This window comes from Pygocentrus nattereri, chromosome 30 (genome assembly GCF_015220715.1).
Source record: "Pygocentrus nattereri isolate fPygNat1 chromosome 30, fPygNat1.pri, whole genome shotgun sequence".
NCBI lineage: Eukaryota > Metazoa > Chordata > Actinopteri > Characiformes > Serrasalmidae > Pygocentrus > Pygocentrus nattereri.
Window position 1 is genome coordinate 125,320 of NC_051240.1, and position 22,362 is coordinate 147,681.

General features: G+C 36.9%; 1 protein-coding gene across 3 annotated transcripts; it reads right to left on the reverse strand.

The window, feature by feature from the left end:
• Positions 1-1,180: 1,180 nt before the first annotated feature.
• On the reverse strand, positions 1,181-20,636 carry pmepa1 (prostate transmembrane protein, androgen induced 1). Of its 3 annotated transcripts, none has more exons than XM_017712866.2 (4): positions 20,337-20,636; positions 6,320-6,474; positions 5,689-5,742; positions 1,181-5,600 (listed from the first exon to the last, which is right to left on the reverse strand). In XM_017712866.2, the coding sequence occupies exons 1-4, from the start codon at positions 20,440-20,442 to the stop codon at positions 5,076-5,078; spliced, it is 840 nt and encodes a 279-aa protein (XP_017568355.1). In that variant the 5' UTR covers positions 20,443-20,636; the 3' UTR covers positions 1,181-5,075. The 3 variants fall into 3 exon arrangements, with proteins under 3 accessions (XP_017568355.1, XP_017568354.1, XP_037392426.1); XM_017712865.2 differs by having other exon boundaries at positions 1,181-5,603; XM_037536529.1 differs by lacking the exon at positions 20,337-20,636 and adding an exon at positions 8,175-8,844 and having other exon boundaries at positions 1,181-5,603.
• Between the last annotated feature and the right edge of the window lie 1,726 nt (positions 20,637-22,362).

The following is a 22,362-nucleotide window of genomic DNA, read 5'->3' on the forward strand; positions in this document are numbered from 1 at the left end:
CTCCACCTAGTGGTGAAACACAAGTTAAAGGGGAATTCCCCAGACTCTACAAGATTTCTGCCTAATTCAGTTTTATAGATGTCTTTAAAAATGATTTCCTATGAAATGTAACAGTAGAAAAACCTTTTGACGTGGTGATAGGAACCAGGGGTCGCATGGTATACTGCGCAAATATAACCAAGTGATATTTACTATCCAAAATGACCAATGAATCCACATGTGTCTTCTAAGATTTATGATGCTGATAAAGGTTAAATAATGGTAAATTCTAAAATAAATTTTCTTTGGGTCCTATTTTGCCTTACACCCTCTTGCATGAACAAACCTCAGTCCAAAAACGGTTGAGATAGTATGTGAAATGTGAATGAGAACAGAAAAGATATTTATCCATACTGAGCCTGTACATATTTGAAAACAGTACAAACACAAGATATTCAATGTCTTACTTTACCCTACATTTAAAAGACAATTGATTTTTAGACTAGGAATTTTGTGAAATACTCAGTCCCTCAGAAGGCAGTGCATTAAAAAAAAAATGGCACGCTTCTCAGGCACACTTTGACAAAACATTGTCAATAAACACTGTTTGTCACTGCATCCACAAATGCAACTTAAAAAGGTACTATGCAGAGTGGAAGCCATAAGTATAAAGTTTAAAAGACAGAGTCTGTCGTAGTATGGAAATGTATTAGTGCCAATGCCATTAAAGCACCATTAAAACTGAAAAACACACAATTTGAAGCAACCTATCTAGATATCTAGATAATATCTTTTTGACAACACCAAGCTACACTGCATTTTGCAACAGCATGACTGGGTAATCAAGGAGTGCATTAAAAATATATGGTGCAGCATGAAGCATAAAATACAACAATGAAGGCCCTGAACACTTATGCAGCTCAAGACTTATATAATGGAAGAATGACAATTTTTTGACAAAACATTGATTTCAAAACTTTGGAATTGAGGTTTGTATTGCCTGATGAATGGCTTTAAAAACATCCCAATTTCTGAGGCGTCATGGCTGTGTACACTGATTCCAGTCTTCACTACTAGGCTTGGTATTTAACATGTTTATTGAATTTAATTACTTTATTTTACTTACCGTTGTTATATTTATCGACAAATAATGCAGATGAAGTTTTGCCACGACCAAAATAAAAGACAAACTGTAATTCACTCAGTACTATGTAAAATGTTTTATTTGCTGAATTGAAATGTTTCAGATTTTACAGCATGTGTTACGGACACTGTCCTCAGCTCATTTGTCAAATAGTAAATTCACGTCTGATAACACTAAAGGTGTTACATAAATAAAAAAATAAAGATTACATTTCATGCCATTGTTGACAAAGATGTCTCTATATTAACTGCAAAGTAAAAGCTTGAGCCATGCTAGTGGTATAACCATGGTAACATTGAACATAAGAATTTCTGGCTTAAAAAGAAAAAGAAAAAAAGAATTTCTGTTCTTACACTTAAATCTAAATATACACACATTCCAATTGCAAATTCAAAAGTACTCTTTACTGTCTATTCTCATAAACAAGTTTCAATGTACATCTTAGAAAAAAAATGAGAAAAATGAAATGTATATGAGAAATAAAACTGGTGTTAACAGGGCCCTTCCAAAGCTCTTTGAAAATGCCTATTTGCACATTGAAAAAACATTCAGACTGATTCAGTTGAATCTCTCTGGCTTTTTTTTCTAAAGCTACTGCTTTAAAGTCATACTAGATTGATCCAGAATCATATTGGTGTTCTTAAACTTAAGTGGTTCAAAGATTGATCAGCCTTGTCATGAACCAAGCTTAAAGCAATAAAACATTGGAAAACAATGACAGTTCACTCTGGAATGTGTTAACTGTACTTTTCATTTACAGTGCTAAGAACAGTACAAACCAATGTAATCCCATTATTTGGTTTGATATTATGCTTCAGTTGATTAAAATTTGCATGCAAATTGGTTGTATTTGGTTGTATTCTCTACTGATTACCAATATGTATTTATTCTGGGTATCAGATTCAGATGGGCAGGGGACTCCTCATGTGTGAAGGCAACAAACAGAACGAAGAGTAATCACATCGATTACTCGAAGGCACGCATCACAAAATGAGTGGGAAATAAAACAAGAATTTTGTTTTTATTACAATGAATTCTTACATGATTCTGATTAGCAGAAAAGAACACCAATAACAAATAATATTCTAAACTCAAACTACACCTTAAATTAGGCCTAAAATGAACTATAATTAACCACAGATTCCACTGATAAATGCTTTCTTACCATGATGGCTCTTAACTGAAAGTTGTCAGTAGGTCAGTAGGTCTGCAAGTAAAAGGACAGGCCAAAGCAAATAAATGAAAAGCAACTGATATTACATGTCTGTGACTTATGCATAACAACCTTGTATAGGTGTTTCAGTATAAGCAAATAAAAATACATAAAACAAAGCAAATATAATAACAGTAACAACAAAAACCTGAACAATAATGACAACAAACCAACCATTATTATGTTTAATCTACGTTCAATAAGATACTATTATCAAAAGGCAAATATTAAGTATATTGCAATATTCTCCACAACATCGCTACCATATCACCATTTTTGTCACTGTCATCGTCCTCCACTTCCTTTCATAATACATCTCTGTCACTGGCCTTCTGATTGGCAGATTGTTTGCCTAGGTCAGTGGCAGTAGGATCAGGCCACATTGGCATGTTAGCATAAAATAAGCATCTCTAGAAGAGGGAGAGCTCTCGTTGGGTGGAAGAAAAAAAATGCACAAAGGGACACCCTTACCCTGTTTGGAATATAAGGATTCCAATGCATAACCAATAAAGCAGTATAAAAACTATTGTTTTCCAGTGCATAGATGTGCAAATATTAATCTCCAAGCCTTACCCAATAAGTCTGGTATAGAATGACCTGAAATGGGTGAACTCCTGAGGTGAATATTTGCACAAACTCACATCACTAAAATACAACTACAGCAATATAAAACAAGCTAAAGAAATCTAAAAATGCATCACTTTTGTAATTCATAAAAAATTATGCTTTGGGTGTTATCTGCTTCCCCCAAAGATTTTGCTCCTGGCAATTTGATGCCATAGTAAGTTGTGGTTTCCCTGAAGCAAGACTGGAGAAATCCAGTTTAAAAAGGAAAAAAAAGCGCCCATTGGTCAAAAAAACATATTTTATGATTACCTTGACCTGTAACTGGCAGCTAATTCCAACCAGAATAAAGAAAAAGCCTATATTTAGAGTCATACTGTAAGTCACTATTTGGCAGCATTTGAATAGGATTGTGCTCAACCTTGATTGATGGAGTGACTTCTGATCCTCAAATTATGTTACTGTGTGAACATAAAAGGTAGGATCTCTTTGAATGGTTTGATGGCTACAGAAGTGATCTGCATGTTCAGGGGTGTCATGGTATTGAAATATGTATCATGGTAAAAAAGCTGTAAAGCTTTACTGTGCCAATGGACAACTTGCTAACCACTATGAAGAATGAACTGTAAGTAGACTCATAAGTATCAAATAAGTGCCGATGTTTATATAATAATGACTGTGACGTCCACACTCATGTTGACATTTCTCTCTATCTCCATTACCTCTCTATGATTCCAGCACTTTCATGACGGTCCTCCTGTAATTTTAAACTGATGAGGAAGCACTTGCATAACATTTATTTATGTATTTTATTAATATCTTCTCTTACTGATATCTAATAGCTGGTGAGCTGGATTGTGTTTCTCCTCTTATCCATAAAGTGCCATAAGAGATGCCCATTTCAGAAGATAAGAATCCAAGCCTGTGCTCAGCAGCAAAACTGAAGAAATGGACTGAAAATAGTTTAATTAAATCAAGCTCTAAAGGATGAGTTCTGGGTTTGTTCAGGTAAGGCTGTGAAGTGCAGGTGTTTCAGGGTGGCTCCCCAATGTGTTATAAAAAAAGATTTTGAAGTTAAGGGCTAAATGGTTTTCTCAGTTACATACATGCACACAAACTCCGATCAGCTCAATAGTTTCTCTCATATTATTCACAAGCCTTGGCTTGCCATTCAGTTGTTTTAAAAAATAGTGCAAGTTTTAAACATTAATATAAATAACTAAAAGTGTTTTTTGTTTTTTCAGTTTTTTTACATGTGCTGTGTGAAATTAAATACACACACACACACACACACACACGCACGCACGCACACACACACACACGCACACACACACACACACACACACACAGTACATGCTTAGCACAATATCAAACACATTAAGTGTTGGCACTCCAAGTGATAACTATATTCCTCTAGCTCAGACTAAATAACTAAGGAACTAAAGCTTTCTTAGACACCAGTTCTACTAGAAAAATACCTTCACTTTCTTTGTTTCACAAATATTGTAGATTTTCCATTAGTGGAAATGCATCAGTGTTGCTGCTTTTGTTTCTGGTTTGCCATCAGAAATAACAACTGACAAGTCTGTCGAAAAATAAAGAAGGGCGTAAGACTCTGTAAATACTGACCAAAAGCAAATATAAGGGAAACCAGGAGAAATACTTTGTGAATATGATTTCAGAAACAAACTGTTGATTACACAAATCATGTCAGCAAAGGACAAATAAAAAAATAAGTAAAAGTTTACTAGAAGGTAATTATCGAGGTATGCAGCATAATAGTCACAAAAAAATAAAAATAATATATTTTCTAGCTGTTTATACGTTTTAGAGTTTCTATACAGAGTGTCATAAGTGTGTAAATATACAAAGTAAATATCAGACATGAACAGTTTTAGGTTCTTCTCTCACTTTCACACAAATATGTTCCGATCAACAGAGGAAAAAACTACTGTTAGAGGATATAGTGCATGATTTTTTACGGGGATATTGTACGTCTGCCTTCAAATTCCTCTTCCTTCCCTTACCCTACTAGTTCAAAAGGATGGAAGCAAGGCCACTGATGTTAATGTATTATCACACTAACCAGCAATGACACTAGCATTCATGCTAGTCAGCACAAGCAGAAGACTCTGCAGGCTGTGCAGACAAAGATAAACTAACGTTAGCCAAAGGTCAGACCTGCTGTGATTTGTGTTTCTCCTTGTTACGGGTGTTCTGGCTGTCTGTGCTGTTGATTTGGGGTAACACTGGCTGCAGATCACCCTGGATCAGCGGAAGAGGGGGGTCCACGGCTGTTCCATGTGGAGACTGTGCGTGATGGGGCATTGATGAAGGGTGAAAGTAGTGACCGATGACCTCAGTGTAGGCAGGCGGAGCACACTCCAAGCTGGCAGTACTGATGCCAGCGTTAACACTTGGGGGGCAGAATGAAGAGTCAATAAGGAGGCTGTCAAAAATAGTGCGGTTGGGAGGGGCACGGACTGACTCTCTGTTTAGCTCCAGCTGCTGCTCTGGGTCTCGGAGCTGGAGGGTGCAGGGGCCCTGGTACGGAGGGGGCTCTTCCCCGTCTGAGAGAGGGATGTTTGGGGGAAGATCGATGATTGTGTGAGACAGGTAAGGGTAGGTGGGTTGGAACCGGGTTAGATGGTCTTGTTGTATGTATAGAGGGACTCGATCGGGTGGCCGTGGATTATACACCTGCTGAAATTAAAGTCAAAGAAATGATTAAAAATAAAAAAGGATGCTTAAAAAGATGATTTTCATAAGATTACATAATGAATCTTACCTCACTTATTCCACTTGATAGGCCTGGCCCATCTGATGACCATAAACTCCCATCCTAAAAAAAAAATTCATATTCAGTCATATTCAGTAACGTGGCATTGCTGATTCTGATCTCTTTACAACTCACATGCCCAATGCACAATCTCTGATGATGTATTGTTCTGGACAGATTTTCGGGCATATTTGTTATTAGCCCATTTTTTTAATAAACACACATTTTTATTCCCTCTTTACCCAAAGCTCACAGTTTGCAGGATGAATGAACACTTAAATAATCTGAACCAGTAATTACAATTATTAATTGTACAAATAGAACAAAATAAATGATCCAACATGTTAAGACTCAGTGTCGGATCATTCCAATCATGACCAATTCCAAATGCATTTCATTAATGTTCAGTTACTTTTTATCTGTATATTCAATCTAAACCAGTGGTCATCACAGTTTCTGTACAAAGAAAATACCATATGGCAATTCACAGAAAATAACATTTGTCTACTTGTAAACATCTTTTTTTATATGCATGTCAATTTTAGCAGTCATGTGGTTTTGGATACCTCACAACATAACTTTTATGCTGCATTACTTAAGATTCGTGTCAATTTTAGTTTTTAGTTAGTTTCGCACTCACTGCACTAAGTGAAGGGTGGCACCGACGAGTCTGCCTGTGTTGCGAACTGAGGGATTGAGCAGAGAGCCTGTAGTGGTTCAACAGGCATGTGATCACAACCACCATCATCATCATCACCACCACGATCACCAGGATCTGTACAAATTCCATCTGGGCTAAGAAAAAGAGAGATAGAGAGTGCATAAGTGAATCAGGTCTGGGTTTGCATATGATTGTGTTACCATCAGGCTATCTATGTGAACACATTTTAATGCCCTTTTCTTTCCTACCATGAATGAAAAACAGTACTAGGGAGGGTTTCAGAGATAGCTGAGCATTTTACTTGATGATATTTTAGGGTGGTCAGAGGAGAAGGTGAATCATGATTTCCCCAGCCCCCTGGTCCATGGTGACAGAAACTCATAAAATGTTTTATAGTCAAGTCACTAAACTTCATTTCAAGGCTACAGGACAACTAGAATAATATTGTGCTTTATGTGGCCAGAATAATTATAATAATTGAATATAATATAATGATAATAATAATAATAATAATAACAATGAAAAAATGTAGGTGATATATTAAAAATATGGTTTAGAACTGAGAAAACAAATGCACACAAGACATTTCTAACTCTGAAATATTCAGCAATATAATGCTTCTAAGCATTAAAGCAGGACTGTGCTAGACTTTTAGTGCAGAGTACAACAACCTTAATTACCAATTGCCACAGGTTTTATTATAAAAAGCATGCTTCTGCTAATACAAGACACATCCTCCATCTCGCAATTTTTCACAAGAATTCTCTGCAGTCTTAGCAGCTGTGTTATGATGGGCAAGGTCATAGGTCAATGCACACACACACACTCACACACACACATACATACACACACACACACACACACACACACAGTCCTTTGTTTGTTGAAAAAGGGGGTAGGCCAACCTACTCTTGTCTGAAGCATCCCCCAACACTCAACACACATTCATACATCACATTGTCTATGTTTAAAATGCTAATGGCCTACATAGTTTCTTCATAAAACAATGCACAAAAAAGCTAATGGTGTTTTATATCAGTGTATGGCAAATACAGGCAAACTTATCATCACATCACCACTACTTAAAAGCAGAGTGAAGAATGACAGTATACATCACTCTTTGGGAGCTATGTTTTAATGTAGACACCAAGCAGATTTTGTTTGTTCAAATTTCCACATCTTGTCAACCAACTTTACATTTTGTGTAAAAAACTTTAAAAACACTGATTCTTAGAAATCATTGATTCAGTTTCAAAAATATCTCAAAGCTAATTTCACACTTAAAGTTTCCCACTTTAACCACTAAGAATGTAGGATCAAGTTAATTTAATGTGTATATTAAAAGCTGATATGGCACAATATAGGATAAAATGGAAATAAGGTATTGAGTGCCCTAATTTTAACCCCACTGCAACAGGAAAAACAATTATATTAAATGAAGATCTATACGTCAGTCATCAGAACCTGACATCACATTTTAAGTCATTATCTAGTGCAACAGTCTTTTTCCTTTGGCATGTATTTGTGCTTCTTTTGGCCATTATTTCTACAATAAAGTATCTGCACTGTGTCTTGAACTAAGCATTAATAGAGTAAAACAATGATTAATGACCCTGCATAAAATAACTTAAAACAAGCTAAAAAAAGCCATCTAGAAAATCCTTCAAAATGTTCTTGCTCATCATGAGAAATTTTAGATATATTGACTAGATTTACAATGTTTCCACATGCCAAGATATCATTTTTGCAGTGAATTTTCTACAGAATTTAACAAGAAACAAGAAAACAAGAAAATCAATATCAGTATTTTTTCCCATGTAGTGCTGAGGCTCACCAGTGCATAGCTGTTTGCAGTTATCTTCACCTGTTCCTGGACATGGCTGCATGCTATTCTTTTCCCAAATAAATCCAAAGTAGAAAACAGCCCAAACCAAAAGGATGCTCTGGAGTATTGCGGAGCATGACAACTACACTGAGCATAAACTACTTGTCAATTCCACTGCACACACACACACACACACACACACACACACACACACACACACACACACACACACACACACACACACAAAATACAGCCCACAGACTGAGAGAAAAGAATGTGGTGGTGCAGAAAGAAAAGGAATAGATTATTTCATTCAGACAGACAATGGCAGGGAAGGAAATCCAGGAAAAGACAGATGGGGTGAGAGAGAAAGTGTGAAAGAGAGAGGGAGAGAGTGAGAGAGAGAAGGAGAGAGAAGAGCTTTCACACAGGGCCAAGTCACAGTCTAGACTGAATTATTTGTCAGTCATTTTGCATAACAGAACAAAAAAAAAACATCCGTGACAGCAGAACAGTTTTAGACATGATATTCTTCTAGTGCCAGAGTTACGAACTGTGTGTGTGAGCTGTGTGGTGGCATGGGAAAAAATGCTGGGCATAAAAAAAAAAGTTGGATGATGCCAACCAAATAATGGCTTGTTGAGCATAAACTGATTTTTATGCAAACTGATGATTACTGTTAGTTGCATACTTTGCAGCAAATTTAGTTATGACATTCAAATATAATAGGTGTTAAAGAAAATGCAAACTAGAAAACATAAAATAACAACAGAAACGGACCCACACATGCCTGTCAAAAGCCAAATGTTTTGAGATAGACTTTCAAAATGTTTTTTGTTTTTAGCAACTAACCAGTTTTTTTCTAAATAATGCTATACTCCACATTTATATACTTGGGATGTCAGCATTTAAAGCTATCAGATATTTAAACATTTAACCTATGTGCTTTTAAAGAGGAATTACATTTCTGTATAATTAATTCACTAAAATATAACAGGCCTTCAGAGTAGTATGAGGTGAAATGCTGTGTTCTAGAGAAACATACAGTCAGAATTGCTCACACAGATGGCAATAGGAACCAGGCATCTAAAACGTCTCATGACTCTAAAAGCTACCTCTCATTAATCTACTGCATCAAATAGTTCCACAAATGCTACATTTTTTTCATAAAAGATATTGTTTTTTCCAATAATGGAGAGGTACATGCAAGGTGTTAAGAAGCAAAACAAGCCCAGAGAAAACTTTTCAGATTTACTTACCAGTATTGTTAGGAAGGGTCTCCTTGGACAGTGTTCTTTACAAGTATATATAAAATTAATTACATATAAACACACATTTTTTCATTTGGGACAGTAAATAAAATGGGTGAGAGCCAGAAATCTTGGTGTCTTTCACTGCTACTGTAAAGAATTTTACGTTTCTGTAGTCCATTTCACATCAAACCACTCTGAATGACTTGATTATTCAGATATTTAAAAAAAAAAAGTTGAATACTCTGTAAACTATAAAACTGCCAAATTATTATTTAGGCAAAAGCTTACTCTTTCTAGCAAGGAAGATAATTCACAGTTAATATACCCAAAGCAATAGCTGTTTTGTCTAAACAAAATTATTCTATTATAACTGATAGTTAAAAGAAGCCAAGTTTTCCCAAACTTTTGAATGGCAGTGTATACACACAGACAAACATGTGGTTGACTCCTGTAGTGGGCAAGGAGGGGCATTCAGCACTGGGAATTATGCCATTATCACTGTGTTCAGGAGCTTCCCACAATCATGACACACTCTTCCTTCTCTGTGTTACTCTGCTGTTGTTCCCCTTAAAGCAGCAGGAGAAGGAGGGGCAGTAAGGGTCTCTTTTGAAAGCAGTGACACAGCCTTTACTGACCTCTCCTCTCCATTCAAGTCGTTCTCGGTCACAGCTAAGCCAGACAGCAGGAAGCTGTCAGAAAGGGAGGTGTTTAGAACGTCACACACACTCACTCTGTGTATGTGTGTGTTTTGCACTCTTTCACTTAAGTCTGTTTTTATTTAATGCCTTGCTTCTTGATTTTTACTATTTCTTCTATCTTTACCTTCTTTAGCCTCAGTAGTTCTCTCCTATTGCATTCAAACAGCCACAAACATTAATATGTGCCACAATGTAAAGTCATATGCAAATGTTTGAATACTCCCATGCTTTGTTCACTTTCTAATTGAAAATAATGTAACACATTCTCTAAAAGGAATACATTTAAATGACATTTTCTGCAGATTTCAGTGCATAATTTCTGTTCATGTGCTGAGTTTCACATATTAAAAAAACAAAAAAAAACAAGGCACATAAAACTAAATTGTGCCATTAGTATTGCACCGGCCATTTTTCATGTTTCATTTCCCCCAAAAATGTAAAATTTAGCCAATAAGTGGTAATTGTGCAATAAATGTGCAGTAGTGTGTTCTCTTACTTTCAATCAGAAAATCAAAAATATGCTATTTGTCTCTTGGTGTGTTGGGGGGAGGGGTAGATGTTGTCCCCTATTGTTTCATCCTGCATACACAACTTTTTTGGAATATTTACAATGTAATTCTTTTTCACTTTCAGAGAGCATTATTACACAAAAATTAAGATCACAGCAAAGTCATCACTGTGTTTCACATGCAGTCACTACAAAATTGCACACTATGGGTCAGAGGTCAAGATGTTTTCCCTGAAAATTTCCATGAGAATGATGGAGAGAGAGTGACATTTCTTTTGTCTTTTATTTTTTTAAAGGGGAGGAGTTGTGAGATGGGGAGGAACAAGTGTGGGAACTTTTGGGGTGTCTGCTTGGTCAGCTGGTGTCAGATGGTGGGAAAAAAGTTTTTACTTTGGTGTATGCTAATTATTCAATGAGTAGTAGGTGGGGCCACAGATGCTAAGAATGCCAACATTCTCACAGTACACTTGGCTTTGACACAATTAAACTACAGTAAACCCAGACAAATACATTAAAATAAGTTTGGCCTTTTATGAGACATAATTATCAGAGGGTTACACAACACGTAGGTAATTCATTGTATAATATGCTATGAACGATAAAGATATCTTTCTAATAATGGTGTATTTCTATATGTTTAACTGATAGCATGTCTGTGTGGTCGTGTGAATTGAAATGCACATCCAAACTGACTGAAACACACCATTTACTGACATGGAGAAAAGAAGGAGATCAGAGTAGCATCAGACACCGAAGCAACACTGAGTGCATTTACATGCACTTAATAATCCAATAACCACAGAAAATCAGATTGTCATTAATCCTTAAAAAAAGCTCGCCTTGATTATTAGCATTATTAAACACTCTTAACACATTACTAAAATACTCTCATACACACACACACCCCCCCCCACACACACACAAACACAGAACATGCTTAGCACAATATCAAACGCATTAAGTGTTGGCACTCCAAGTGATAACTATATTCCTCTAGCTCAGACTATTTCATAAGCCACTTCTCCCTCAGGGAACTCTCACACCCTGCACAACAATTAGTTTATTTCATGCTGCATGCTAATTTTGGCCTTTAAATTAGCTGTATGGACAACATGAAATCTTCAAGAGTAATAGTACAGTATACATGTGTTGTTATTTGAAATAATTCTCATCAACATATTATCACTTCAGCAATTCAACACTTGCTCTACAATAAAGCTACAAGTATGAAATTAAAAAAGAATATAACGACCTCTCCCTCAAACTTTGGGTGTTTTTATCAAATACCACACTTCTGTTGTAAAAAAATATTTGCAAGTTCTCCATGACATTGAAGTGACTGAGTTGCTGGCTGTTTATTATCATTAATATCATAGAAAGATGTTACAACCATACAATGTCCAAAAAGAAAAGGCCTTACATTTTCACAAAATATAAACATAACAGAACTCTATTTATTACCTTGACAGGATCAATCATGAGTTATACATGTACGTGATATTTCAGAAGTTGTAATCACACATAGATCCTTGCACACTTTTGCCAAATTTCCACTGCGGTAGTTGTTTCCGCTTCCAGGCTCTCTTCCTGAGAGATGATCATGCTTATTACCAGCAGCTGCAGCTCTAGACACAACAAACTTGAAACCACTCCTGCCTCCCTCCCTCTCTTTGTTTCTACAGACACAACACCGTCTGTGTGTCATATGGCCACAGCCCAACCTGTCTGACAGCAAAAAGTGCGCTACCTTTGGCAAGTGAAGGTCAGACAAAACAAACATAACACTAAATGCAAACAAACCTAATAAATCTCTATCTACTTGCTGAACAGTATGTGACTCATTTTCCATAGTATTAAGTTAAAGGTGACCTATAAAAGCAAATAGGCTGAGACCTTTGCCTCATGACAAACAGAAATCAAATAGGTTAAATACAGCAAAAGACATTTTCACTTATAAAACCAAAAGGTGTTAAAAAGCAACATCAGACAAATGTAGATGTTTAGATTGCTAACTGAAGTAATTTTGCATTAATGGATTTGTAAACAAGGACAAAAGCACCATCATGGTATCAGACAAGCCTGTCTGCCACTTTATCCATATCTAGCAAAAAAAAGGAAAGTACATTTTCACTCAAAGCAAGTAAGACCATCAGCAAGGCAATAAATAACCAACATGCCACCACTATACTTGGCACAAAGTTAGCCACAAGACCTAATCACACATGACGATGATATAGACTGTTAAATTCCAATTAGACATCACTGCAATGGCACTTCATGTCCGCTTATTTATCTCTGCTGCTGTACTGAATCAGTGCCTCTACTATATCACCCCTACACATCACTTTATACATGTCACTTATACATTACCAGTATTAAGATGTACACCTTCTACCTCGTACTCATGCTGCTGTGTTTCATGCTGCTGTTATTTGCACCTTCTATTTGTTGTTTGTTATTACTTTTGGGAGGTAACTGGGACCTTGAGTACATTTCGTTCCATCTCATGTTCCACATGTGATGCGAATAACAATAAAACCTTATCTTATCCTATCTCTTATCTTATCTTATAAATGCACTGGTTGTATGTCAGCTCTTTTCCCTTAGGAGACTAGTCATATAATCCAGTGATGCACTCACATCGACTTATGATTAAGTACCATATGCAATCATATGTAACACACTTTTGTACTTTGCATGCATATGCATATTCTGTACTTTCCGTGGCACATTCCGTTAGTCTAAGACAACGGAAGGCAAGTAATAAAATTGCAATACAGCCTGTATTTAGCAGCACACATCTTCAGACAATACAATCACAAACCAGGTAGAAACACACACACACACACACACACACACACATTCACACGCTTGTCTAGACAAAGCAGCAGTGACCTTTCTCTCTCCAGATATGAAGCCTAACCTAAACATACCTCAACCATGCAAACACCACTTGCACACTGAAATATCACCTTATTATGAGCTATGTTACTGAAAAGGAGAGCAGCAACTTCCCACGACACGATTTCATCTCAACAATTCAGGCTTGCCCTCAGTGGTAGACAAATTGTCAGTGAAAGCCCTTGCTGTTTTCTGAGTACCACTTGGACCATTTGACCTTAATGACAACAGCCAGACTAGAATTAATATAGGGATGCATCCATACCAATACTAGTATCAGGTATGGGCTGATACCATGCTCATTTACTCATACTTGTACACGTAAATTGTCTTTGTGACATACACTGTAAAGAGACTACTATCCTACCCATGAACTTCACTGCTTGCTTTAAGTTTCAATGCAGTGGTACAAGTTAGCAAAGCTGCTGTAGCAGTTTCTCTGTGTGTTTGCCGAGTATTTGCATGCGCAGCATGTTATTTTAAAGGAAGCATGTTAATTAATGAAAACTCTTCATAGACTGTCTTCATAGCTGTCTTTAGGCTTTGTTCATAAATAATGGTGTAGTCAGATCTACAGTGTGAATCACCATGTAACAAGATTTCAAAAAGCATACAGTGTATGGCTTTAGAGGACACTCAACTACAGCTCCACTAGCCAAAAAGATTCCAAGACATAAAACTCCTCAGATTAACCTTGGGTTTCTGCTGTCACTGTGTTACAGAGATTGTTATTGAAAGAGGCAGATGAGGGTCAAAACTATTAAATTTTATTTACAGCTCTACAGAAGATGCTTTTATGATGTGGAATAAAATCCATCGCTCTCCACTGCAATGATATTCAATCCAAAGTAACTAACATAGCTAAAAATGCACTTCATTTCAAATAAGCAAATAAGATTTAAATGATTTAATTGTTAAAGCACACTGTACGCATTTACACTAACAACTACTTAATTCTAAGTAGGTTACTCATTATGGCATCAGTACCAGTTTTGGCAAGTACTAGAAAGCATGTACTGAAAAAATCATGTACTGATGCATCCCTAAATTAATGAGTTTTTTCCTCTTCTGTGCATGCACACACTACCAGTTATTCCAAAACCATTTAATTAGGGGTCACTTGCACACATGAATGTGACCCATCAAGACAGAAAGATTGGATCTGGAATTGAGCAGTAAGGTTTGTGATATGAACGTAGCATTTGGCAAAATCAGCCTAGGCAAAACATGCCCTAGGGTTTTTAATGCAACCATGCAAAATATGTCAATTGCACTGATGTAACACTTTATAAATCATACTCCAGGAAGTAAGAAAGATTTACAAAAGTAAACATTTTGATTACAATTTAGATCCCCACTGTAAAAAGGACTGAAATGAAAGAAATGAAATGCTTGGCTACATTTGCACACAAAGACAAGGTACAACAGGTCACATCTACTGACTGAATATAAAAGAATTGCTTTGTAAAATCTTTCATTGCTTAGGCTAAAAAAGCTATTATTATTCACTATAAGAAAAGTGGCAAATATTCACTAATGACATTGTAAACTGTATTGAAAATTTCGTTGTTTGTTAGAACTACAGATAAAGAGCAAAACAATTCTAGCCAATCCCAAGAGACTCAGTGTCAACTCTGTTGACTTAAGGACGGCAGTAGCAACCTCTCCCCCCACACCAAGAAACACACAGCACAGATACAGCACCCCTCTATGGGTGACAATGAACCTTTCAGCTGGCGCTCCACCCTGGCTGGCGCTGCTGACCTCTGGACTCTGACCTGTCTGACAGACATGGCACAGTAACCATGGAGACCTCTCCTTAAAGTCCACTCCCATGCAGACAACCACTGTTTCATATGCAAAACTTTAATTTACATAATTTTGAATTAAGACATTCTTCTCTGACTGTGACTTCTAGACAGGGAGAGACCACATGCTTAAAAAAAACACCTCCAGAGTCCATATCTTCTTGCTGTTCTCAAAATTACAGAAATATTGAATAAATGTATGAAATAGCACAAAATGATTAATATAACTAGTGATTACACGAGTTACTAGAGAACTATAGAATGGTAAAGTATTTGTTGGTTTCTTAACAAAATAAAGTAGTTTAAATTTGAAAAAGGCAGGATGCTTGATCCACTAGCAGCACAAGTGCATGAGCACAGACACACAGATTTCTATGTGCAGCCCCCCTGCTGCTTGACTGCCTTCTAGAGTCAGCTGTGTAGTGCCCAGTATTCCCTTTTGCATCATGTCTAGACATGAGGACAAGTGCGAGTGCATTTTTAGAGTAAGAGAAATGGAGGGATATAATGATCATCTGCAGAAATCAGAAAGACTGGTTTTCTCTGTCTTGCCTTAAAAATGTCTTAAATTATTGCACATGTTCTGCAAAAGTCCATAAACTGCAAGCTGATATTCCATTATATCTTAACTTGTATTATTTAGTACGTTCCATAAATGACTTGGTAATTACTATGAAAACAATATGTAAATTCTGTAGCTATGTGAGCAAGGAACTTTGCATTTTAAGAGACTTCCAATCATCTTTTGCTTTGTCCACATTTCCAACAGTAATAAAGGGGAATTCCACAGTTTTTTCCAACATCTCAACAAATGAATAATGCAAAAATGTTGAAACATTGGTAGAACAGCCCTTAGAGACTATTGGCATAAGCCAAGAGGAAAGTTAAATGATCTCTGAGCAGAGTATAAGTGGAATTCAATCTCCATGGCTCAGATAGTATGCTCGTACACATCCACATCAACAAAATGAGTTAGTATTTCTTTAAAACAAGTTTACATCTTTTACAATTCTGTCCTGTGCAACTAACAGCCCATTGGCCGTTATCCCTTCTTAGTACTTCTTTAAAAATAGTGTGATCTAGTGTGAATGACAAATAAAAAAGACAACACCTGGGAGAAAAAGACAGTGTGAATCAGACATTCTGTCACTCCGTTTTCTGTCCAGCACATGATATAAGGAATGCATAATGAAATGTATATGAATGTGATAGAGGGAGTAGTTTTAGCCAGCGTCAGAAGGGCTCTCAGGAGTATTCCTACAGCCCCACCCCCACCTACCAACGTCCAGGCACTTTAAGAAAGCAACAGGGATGTCAAATTGAAAACGTAAGACTTCTTCCTCCCTTCTTTAGGAGATAACATACAAGGACAGATCATTTTAGGAGATAGAGACACAACCTAGCTTTACTCTCTGTAAACTGTAAACCACATCCAAATAAATAAATACAGAATACTTAAATTATTTTATTCCATTACCATCCTCAACTATTATTTGCTATACGCTAGTTCATATTTGTGTAAGGATCAGTATCAGCCATTAGTCGCCACAGCACACATCCCTTTCTAGCTATTTTCCATATAACTAATTGCTTAGAAAACTAGGCAGTCATTAGACCATGGTCAGCACTGCTGGGGAAGATTACAAGCATCACTGCTGAGGAAATTTACTCTTCACTTTAAAAGTTTTACTTTTATTATATTACTTTTTTAATAATTTAAAAAGTTATAATGTAACTTTGCACTTATTTATTTTAGGTAGTTTGTTTACTTTTGTTTGCTGCAAAAATCATCAAAATTTTTAAATATAATTTGCCTAGGGATGTCTAGACATTCACATACAAGTATGTGTAAATGCAAATACTTTTTGTTTCAGCCCTGGTGGCACCCATTCACCATTAGTACAACTCAAAGTAGCCAAGGCAATTTCAAATCAGATTTTATGAAGCAGTAATTGCATGTAAAATGTTTTCTTCTTTTTAATTCAAGGTAATCCAGACCCACATAGAGCCTTAAAGTGAGTGAGTGAGAAAGTCATTAGAGTGACAGAAAAACTGTGGTAAGTGATTTAGTTAAACACTTAACAACAGCTGTTAAAAAACCTTTCTTCTCAAAGTGCTACTGTGTGGCAAAAGATATGAATTCACAAAGCTTGCCAATTAAGCATTTTTACACTACATTTTACACTTTCAGAAAAGTATTATAATCAATAGTTCAAAATTTCAAATATATCGATGAGAAGGAAGCAAGTTTGCAATATGATTCATACATTTTACTTTGCACAGCACCTTTACAACAGACAATGTTATAAAGTAGCTATACAGAGATTTTGCCTCATTCAGCTTGATCTGGTTTGCCTCGTTTTCACAGCTTAACAACCATGGAATGAGAAACAGAAAGTACTGTTCACACTTCAGTTTTTTAAACTGATTTTTAATACTGATCTCTTTTACTCACTGAAGGTCCCATGGCTGACACATACAGTGTCATAAATCTGCATCAGAAATAGTCTGTTGTTTCTAATCTGAATTAGCTAATTTTGTGTATATGCATGGGCAGTGAGCAAGAGCAGAAGAAACAGCAGCTGTGAACAGGAAAAAAACAAAGGAGATATATGCATAATGAAGTATACCCTCTCATCCTCCAGGAAACACCCCCCCCCCCAAAAAAAAAAGATCACATTGAAGTTTTGGTTTTATTCCTATTGGTTTTAGGAAAAACATTTCATGAGTTAATTCAGGTACTCTTCAGTGGTGTTACAGGCGTATCTAACGTACAGCACATGTCAAGACAGCAATAAGACAAAGTTTCACAGAAAAGTTGGTGTTTTTTCAATGATTGAGTGATTTCAGACAGCAGTGTCAACATTAAATCAGTCCAGACGGTTTGAGGTTTACTCACATCCTATTCACATAAATACTGGAGAAGTGCTGTAACCGCTAGATGCAGCTTTGAATTAAATGTGACACAGTCTTGAATGGAACGAATATTTGCTGCTGCTGTGGTATATCTAACATTTATGATGTGATTGTCTATCAATTTAATAAATAAATTTGCCCAGACCTTTTTATAGTTTCCCACCATTTATTGTTGTGCATAGCCCAGACTTTGGTACTGAGGAACTTACAAACCCCCTGAAGCTTTAGCCACTGGAATAGTCTTGAAAATATTTTTAAGCCTTAAAACTGCTAATAAATCTCCTGTTTAATAACAGAAACCTCATATCAACTAGCACTTGTCTTTAGGGGGAAAAAATACTCACTCAGCTTTTATTGACTTTATTTTGCACCTGTGCAAAGCTATTCTTCGTTTAGCTACATCTGCACTAGAAGAATGATTATGAAGGACGAAGACTGAAGATAAACGCTTTGAGATCAAAGTGGTTTAACATAGTCAGCCAGCAGTATCTGTGTATGAGTGTTTTTTTTTTCTGTAGGGCTTCTTGTATTTTTCTCATCAAAGCTGGTTTACAGCAGAGAGAAAGAGAGGGCAATTCCATTTGTGCATGGCCTTTACTGTTATTATATTATATTATATGTTATTAAAATGCATAATTATCTATAACTCATTGCCTCTTTAACAGTGGTGTCTTTCTTTTGATGTGACACTTTACTTTAATTCATGTTATTTAAAGAACAAACAATGTTAGTAATGCAGCAACTCTAGCTAAACTATGCTAAGCTGCCAAACTATGCATTTGTTAAGTTAATTGTTAGTCTAAATAATCACAAATTAAATAGTTAAATATTTTCTAACTGTTCACTCCCTTCTCTCCTCATTTTTCTTTTTTCCCATGGTATATCAAGGGTAGCGCCAGGCCAGACACAGCTGGCTAACAGCACAATGGCACAGAGCAGTAAACAAAGTACACAATCTGATGAAAGGAAACTGACAGGGAGCAGATCACAACATTTTAATATTTGTACATGTATATGTTCAAAATGATCAGTGAGATCACGATCAGAAGTAGCGTAGAAGGAGAAAAAGGAAGTCATTCAAATATGGAAAGACAGCTAGTCTGTATGGTTCTGAATATCCAGACAGTTTTCTGCTATAGTAAATAAATCCACTGCTGTGCTCACTGGTCTTATCAACATCTAAGCACATAAACTTTTTTTGAATATGTTCAATCGATTCACCAGGAAGCCGGCTACTGTCTCAACAGTAAATTAGTCACTACAGATTAGGCAGGCTATTGCCCAGACAGCTCCCTGGCGGGCAAGGATTTTAGAGCAGACAGCACGTCATACACACTGTCAGCTGATGAGACTGTCCGACTGAAACCTCGCCAAACACACGGTGTCCTTTCAGAATGTCTATATCTTGTTAATAAACGCGTTATTATGCAGACAGCCTCAAACATTTCATCAAAAAGAAAACATTCAAGACTATGTTCCTTCTAATTCATTTGAAACTTACAAAAAGCCTGAACGTTAAACAAAAGCAGAAATGTGAACAAAGTAAGAAGACAATAGTAGCTAACTAGGTAAATGAGAACATTTACATGGTCGTAGCCTCGCTATGTTACGGGTTTGGGTCAGATTTGTTCCACTTGGCCACAAACCACTGCATAACTGTAGCTAGCTAACAAATCTGGCGTGATCTAATCTGAGCTAATTATCAGTTGAATACAGTCTGCTAGGTTAGCTGTCTGTCTGTCTGTCTGGCCCGAACAAGTCAACTTTGTTGTAACGACGTCAAGTTAAAAAGAAAACCTTGGCGACCGCTGGATTTAATCAAACCCAGCCAGTGCCTCTGAACTTCAAAAAGGTGGCAGGCGCTAAGGCCGACAAGTATTGCTTTGCAAAATAAAAGACAGGACATATTGAAGTTTAGGCTAGCCTGCTTAATGAGACACCTCAAATACAAAGCTAGCAAGACAGCTAGCCAACTTACAGCTAGCTAGGTTAACTAACTAACGCTATATGATCAACGTACCGCAGATCTGGCCGGCCCAGCTGAGAAGCAGATGAGAAGAGCGTGTGAATCAGATATGTATACTTACTGATCGTCATGCTTTGGTACGAAGTCGAGCGTTTGCAATTACACGTACAGGACACATTGGTCTGAAAGTCCGCTGTCCCGTTTATGACACCCATGAAGCTTAACATTTAAAACGTGTAGAAGCAGCTCACAGTATTTTGAAGAACGCCACCTTAAACTGAAGCTTTCTTCTTCGCTCACATTCCTCTAAGTAGTCGCTATCAAACGAAAACACCGATGATGTGTTGACCTGTTTTCGGCTTCGACAATACTTTTTCCAGTGAAAAGCAACGTTAAAAGTCTTTCGGGGCTTGCGCCGATGTCTCCCCCGCTCCCCTCGCCCCCATCAACCCCATCAAACCCCGGGACGCAGTCTTGCTTCGGTACCGCCGTATTTCCTGATGGTATTTCCAGACGATTTGTTCTACTCGCCACTCGTCTGGCTGGGGGACTTCTACCCTCATCTCTTTCAAGTCCAAGTGGGCCGAGCCTGGGGGAGGGACTTTGAGGCAGACACGATTACGTCAGACCCAGACTTTTTCAGAGTTTTTCAACAGTCTTGAAGTGCAGCGCAGATCTCGTGCAGATATAACCTACGTGTGCAGACTTTTGTTCGAGATTATTTGCTATGCACCTTGTGGTCTACATTAAGCTTCGCTGGTGAATTATGCTCGAGATGCGAAGCTATGTCAGCGCTAGCCACAGCTGAACTAACTAATGCAGACATCCAGAGTAGCAGATGTGCTTCCGGCTTTTTTGGGCCTCGCGTGGTCGAAACAGATGTGCGCTTATTCGTGTGATTTCAGCAGATATAAATAAAGATAAACGTGTAAGGCCTGACATCGTGACCATTTTGGACTTATTTCATGAGAGTCAGACACCAACAGCCTCAACCTGTTCTTCTTGGGTTTTTAAAAATGGCTTTATTTTTAATCACTATTTGTCTGTTTTTACTGTTTTTAAAGTTTTTTCTCCTTTGCACGTCATACCAAATGCCTATACCTATTTAGACTAACAGTGTAGATCATTTTTCTTTATTCTTACATCTTTCATAATGATAAGAATTGGCCTTCTGTGGCCATTACAGTGTCATTACAATCATATTTAATTCAGTCATTAGTGTAGCTGTGCAATCTTTGCAAAGCCTTTACTCTGGCAGGCCTAGAGATGACAGTTAATTGGGCATTAGCTGTTAGTTAGTTTCTAAAAAGAAAAAAAAGCATGGGTAAAGGATGCATGCCTCCATCTCTACAGGAAAACATGATGAGGAAGCTCAACAACTGGAGAATTTTAAAAGAAACTTCCTGCACTTCCCCAGCTGCAATTAGCATTAATTTAAGCACTGATACCGACTAACGTAAGCAAGGAGGATTATACAGACGAAATATTTCACTCAGATATTAATTTCACCAAGATTAGTTGTTTACTAAGGTATTGTGCGCCAAGAACATTTGAGTTTTACAAGTTCCATTCTCAAAATAATGAGCAATGATGGATCACTCCGTATGAAAAAGAATGGGAAAAATGCTGACATAGGTCTCAGCCAACCATGGTGTTATGGACATGAAGTTAATTAGACATGCATTGTATAGGCATGATGTTTGGTTTTTATTTTGAATGTTTAGAAGAAAACCTTATAAAGGACACTATATTTATCTACCAGATGTTCAGGGAGTTAGAAGCGGCTTAGACAATGGATGGATGGATGGATGAAGTTCAGGGAGTTAATTGTTTACTTTTGTTGGTGTTTTTAATGTGTCTTGGTGTACGTTGGTCTGTGCACTTGTATTCTAACAAGACAGCATGGAAGTTAATGCAATGGTAATTGGTACACCTAAGGCAATTGAGTTTTTTCTTATTTGCATGTTTACTGGGTATATGTGCATAACATAAAGTGAACACCTATTCAATGTCATCCATAAAAGACAAAACCCTGTAGATAACCTCTAGATATATGTATTCAAAGTTTAAGAACAGTGTGTATGAAAAATTGCTAATTAAAAAGGTTCGCTCTATAGACAGCCATTGATGGTCCATCTCAAACATTA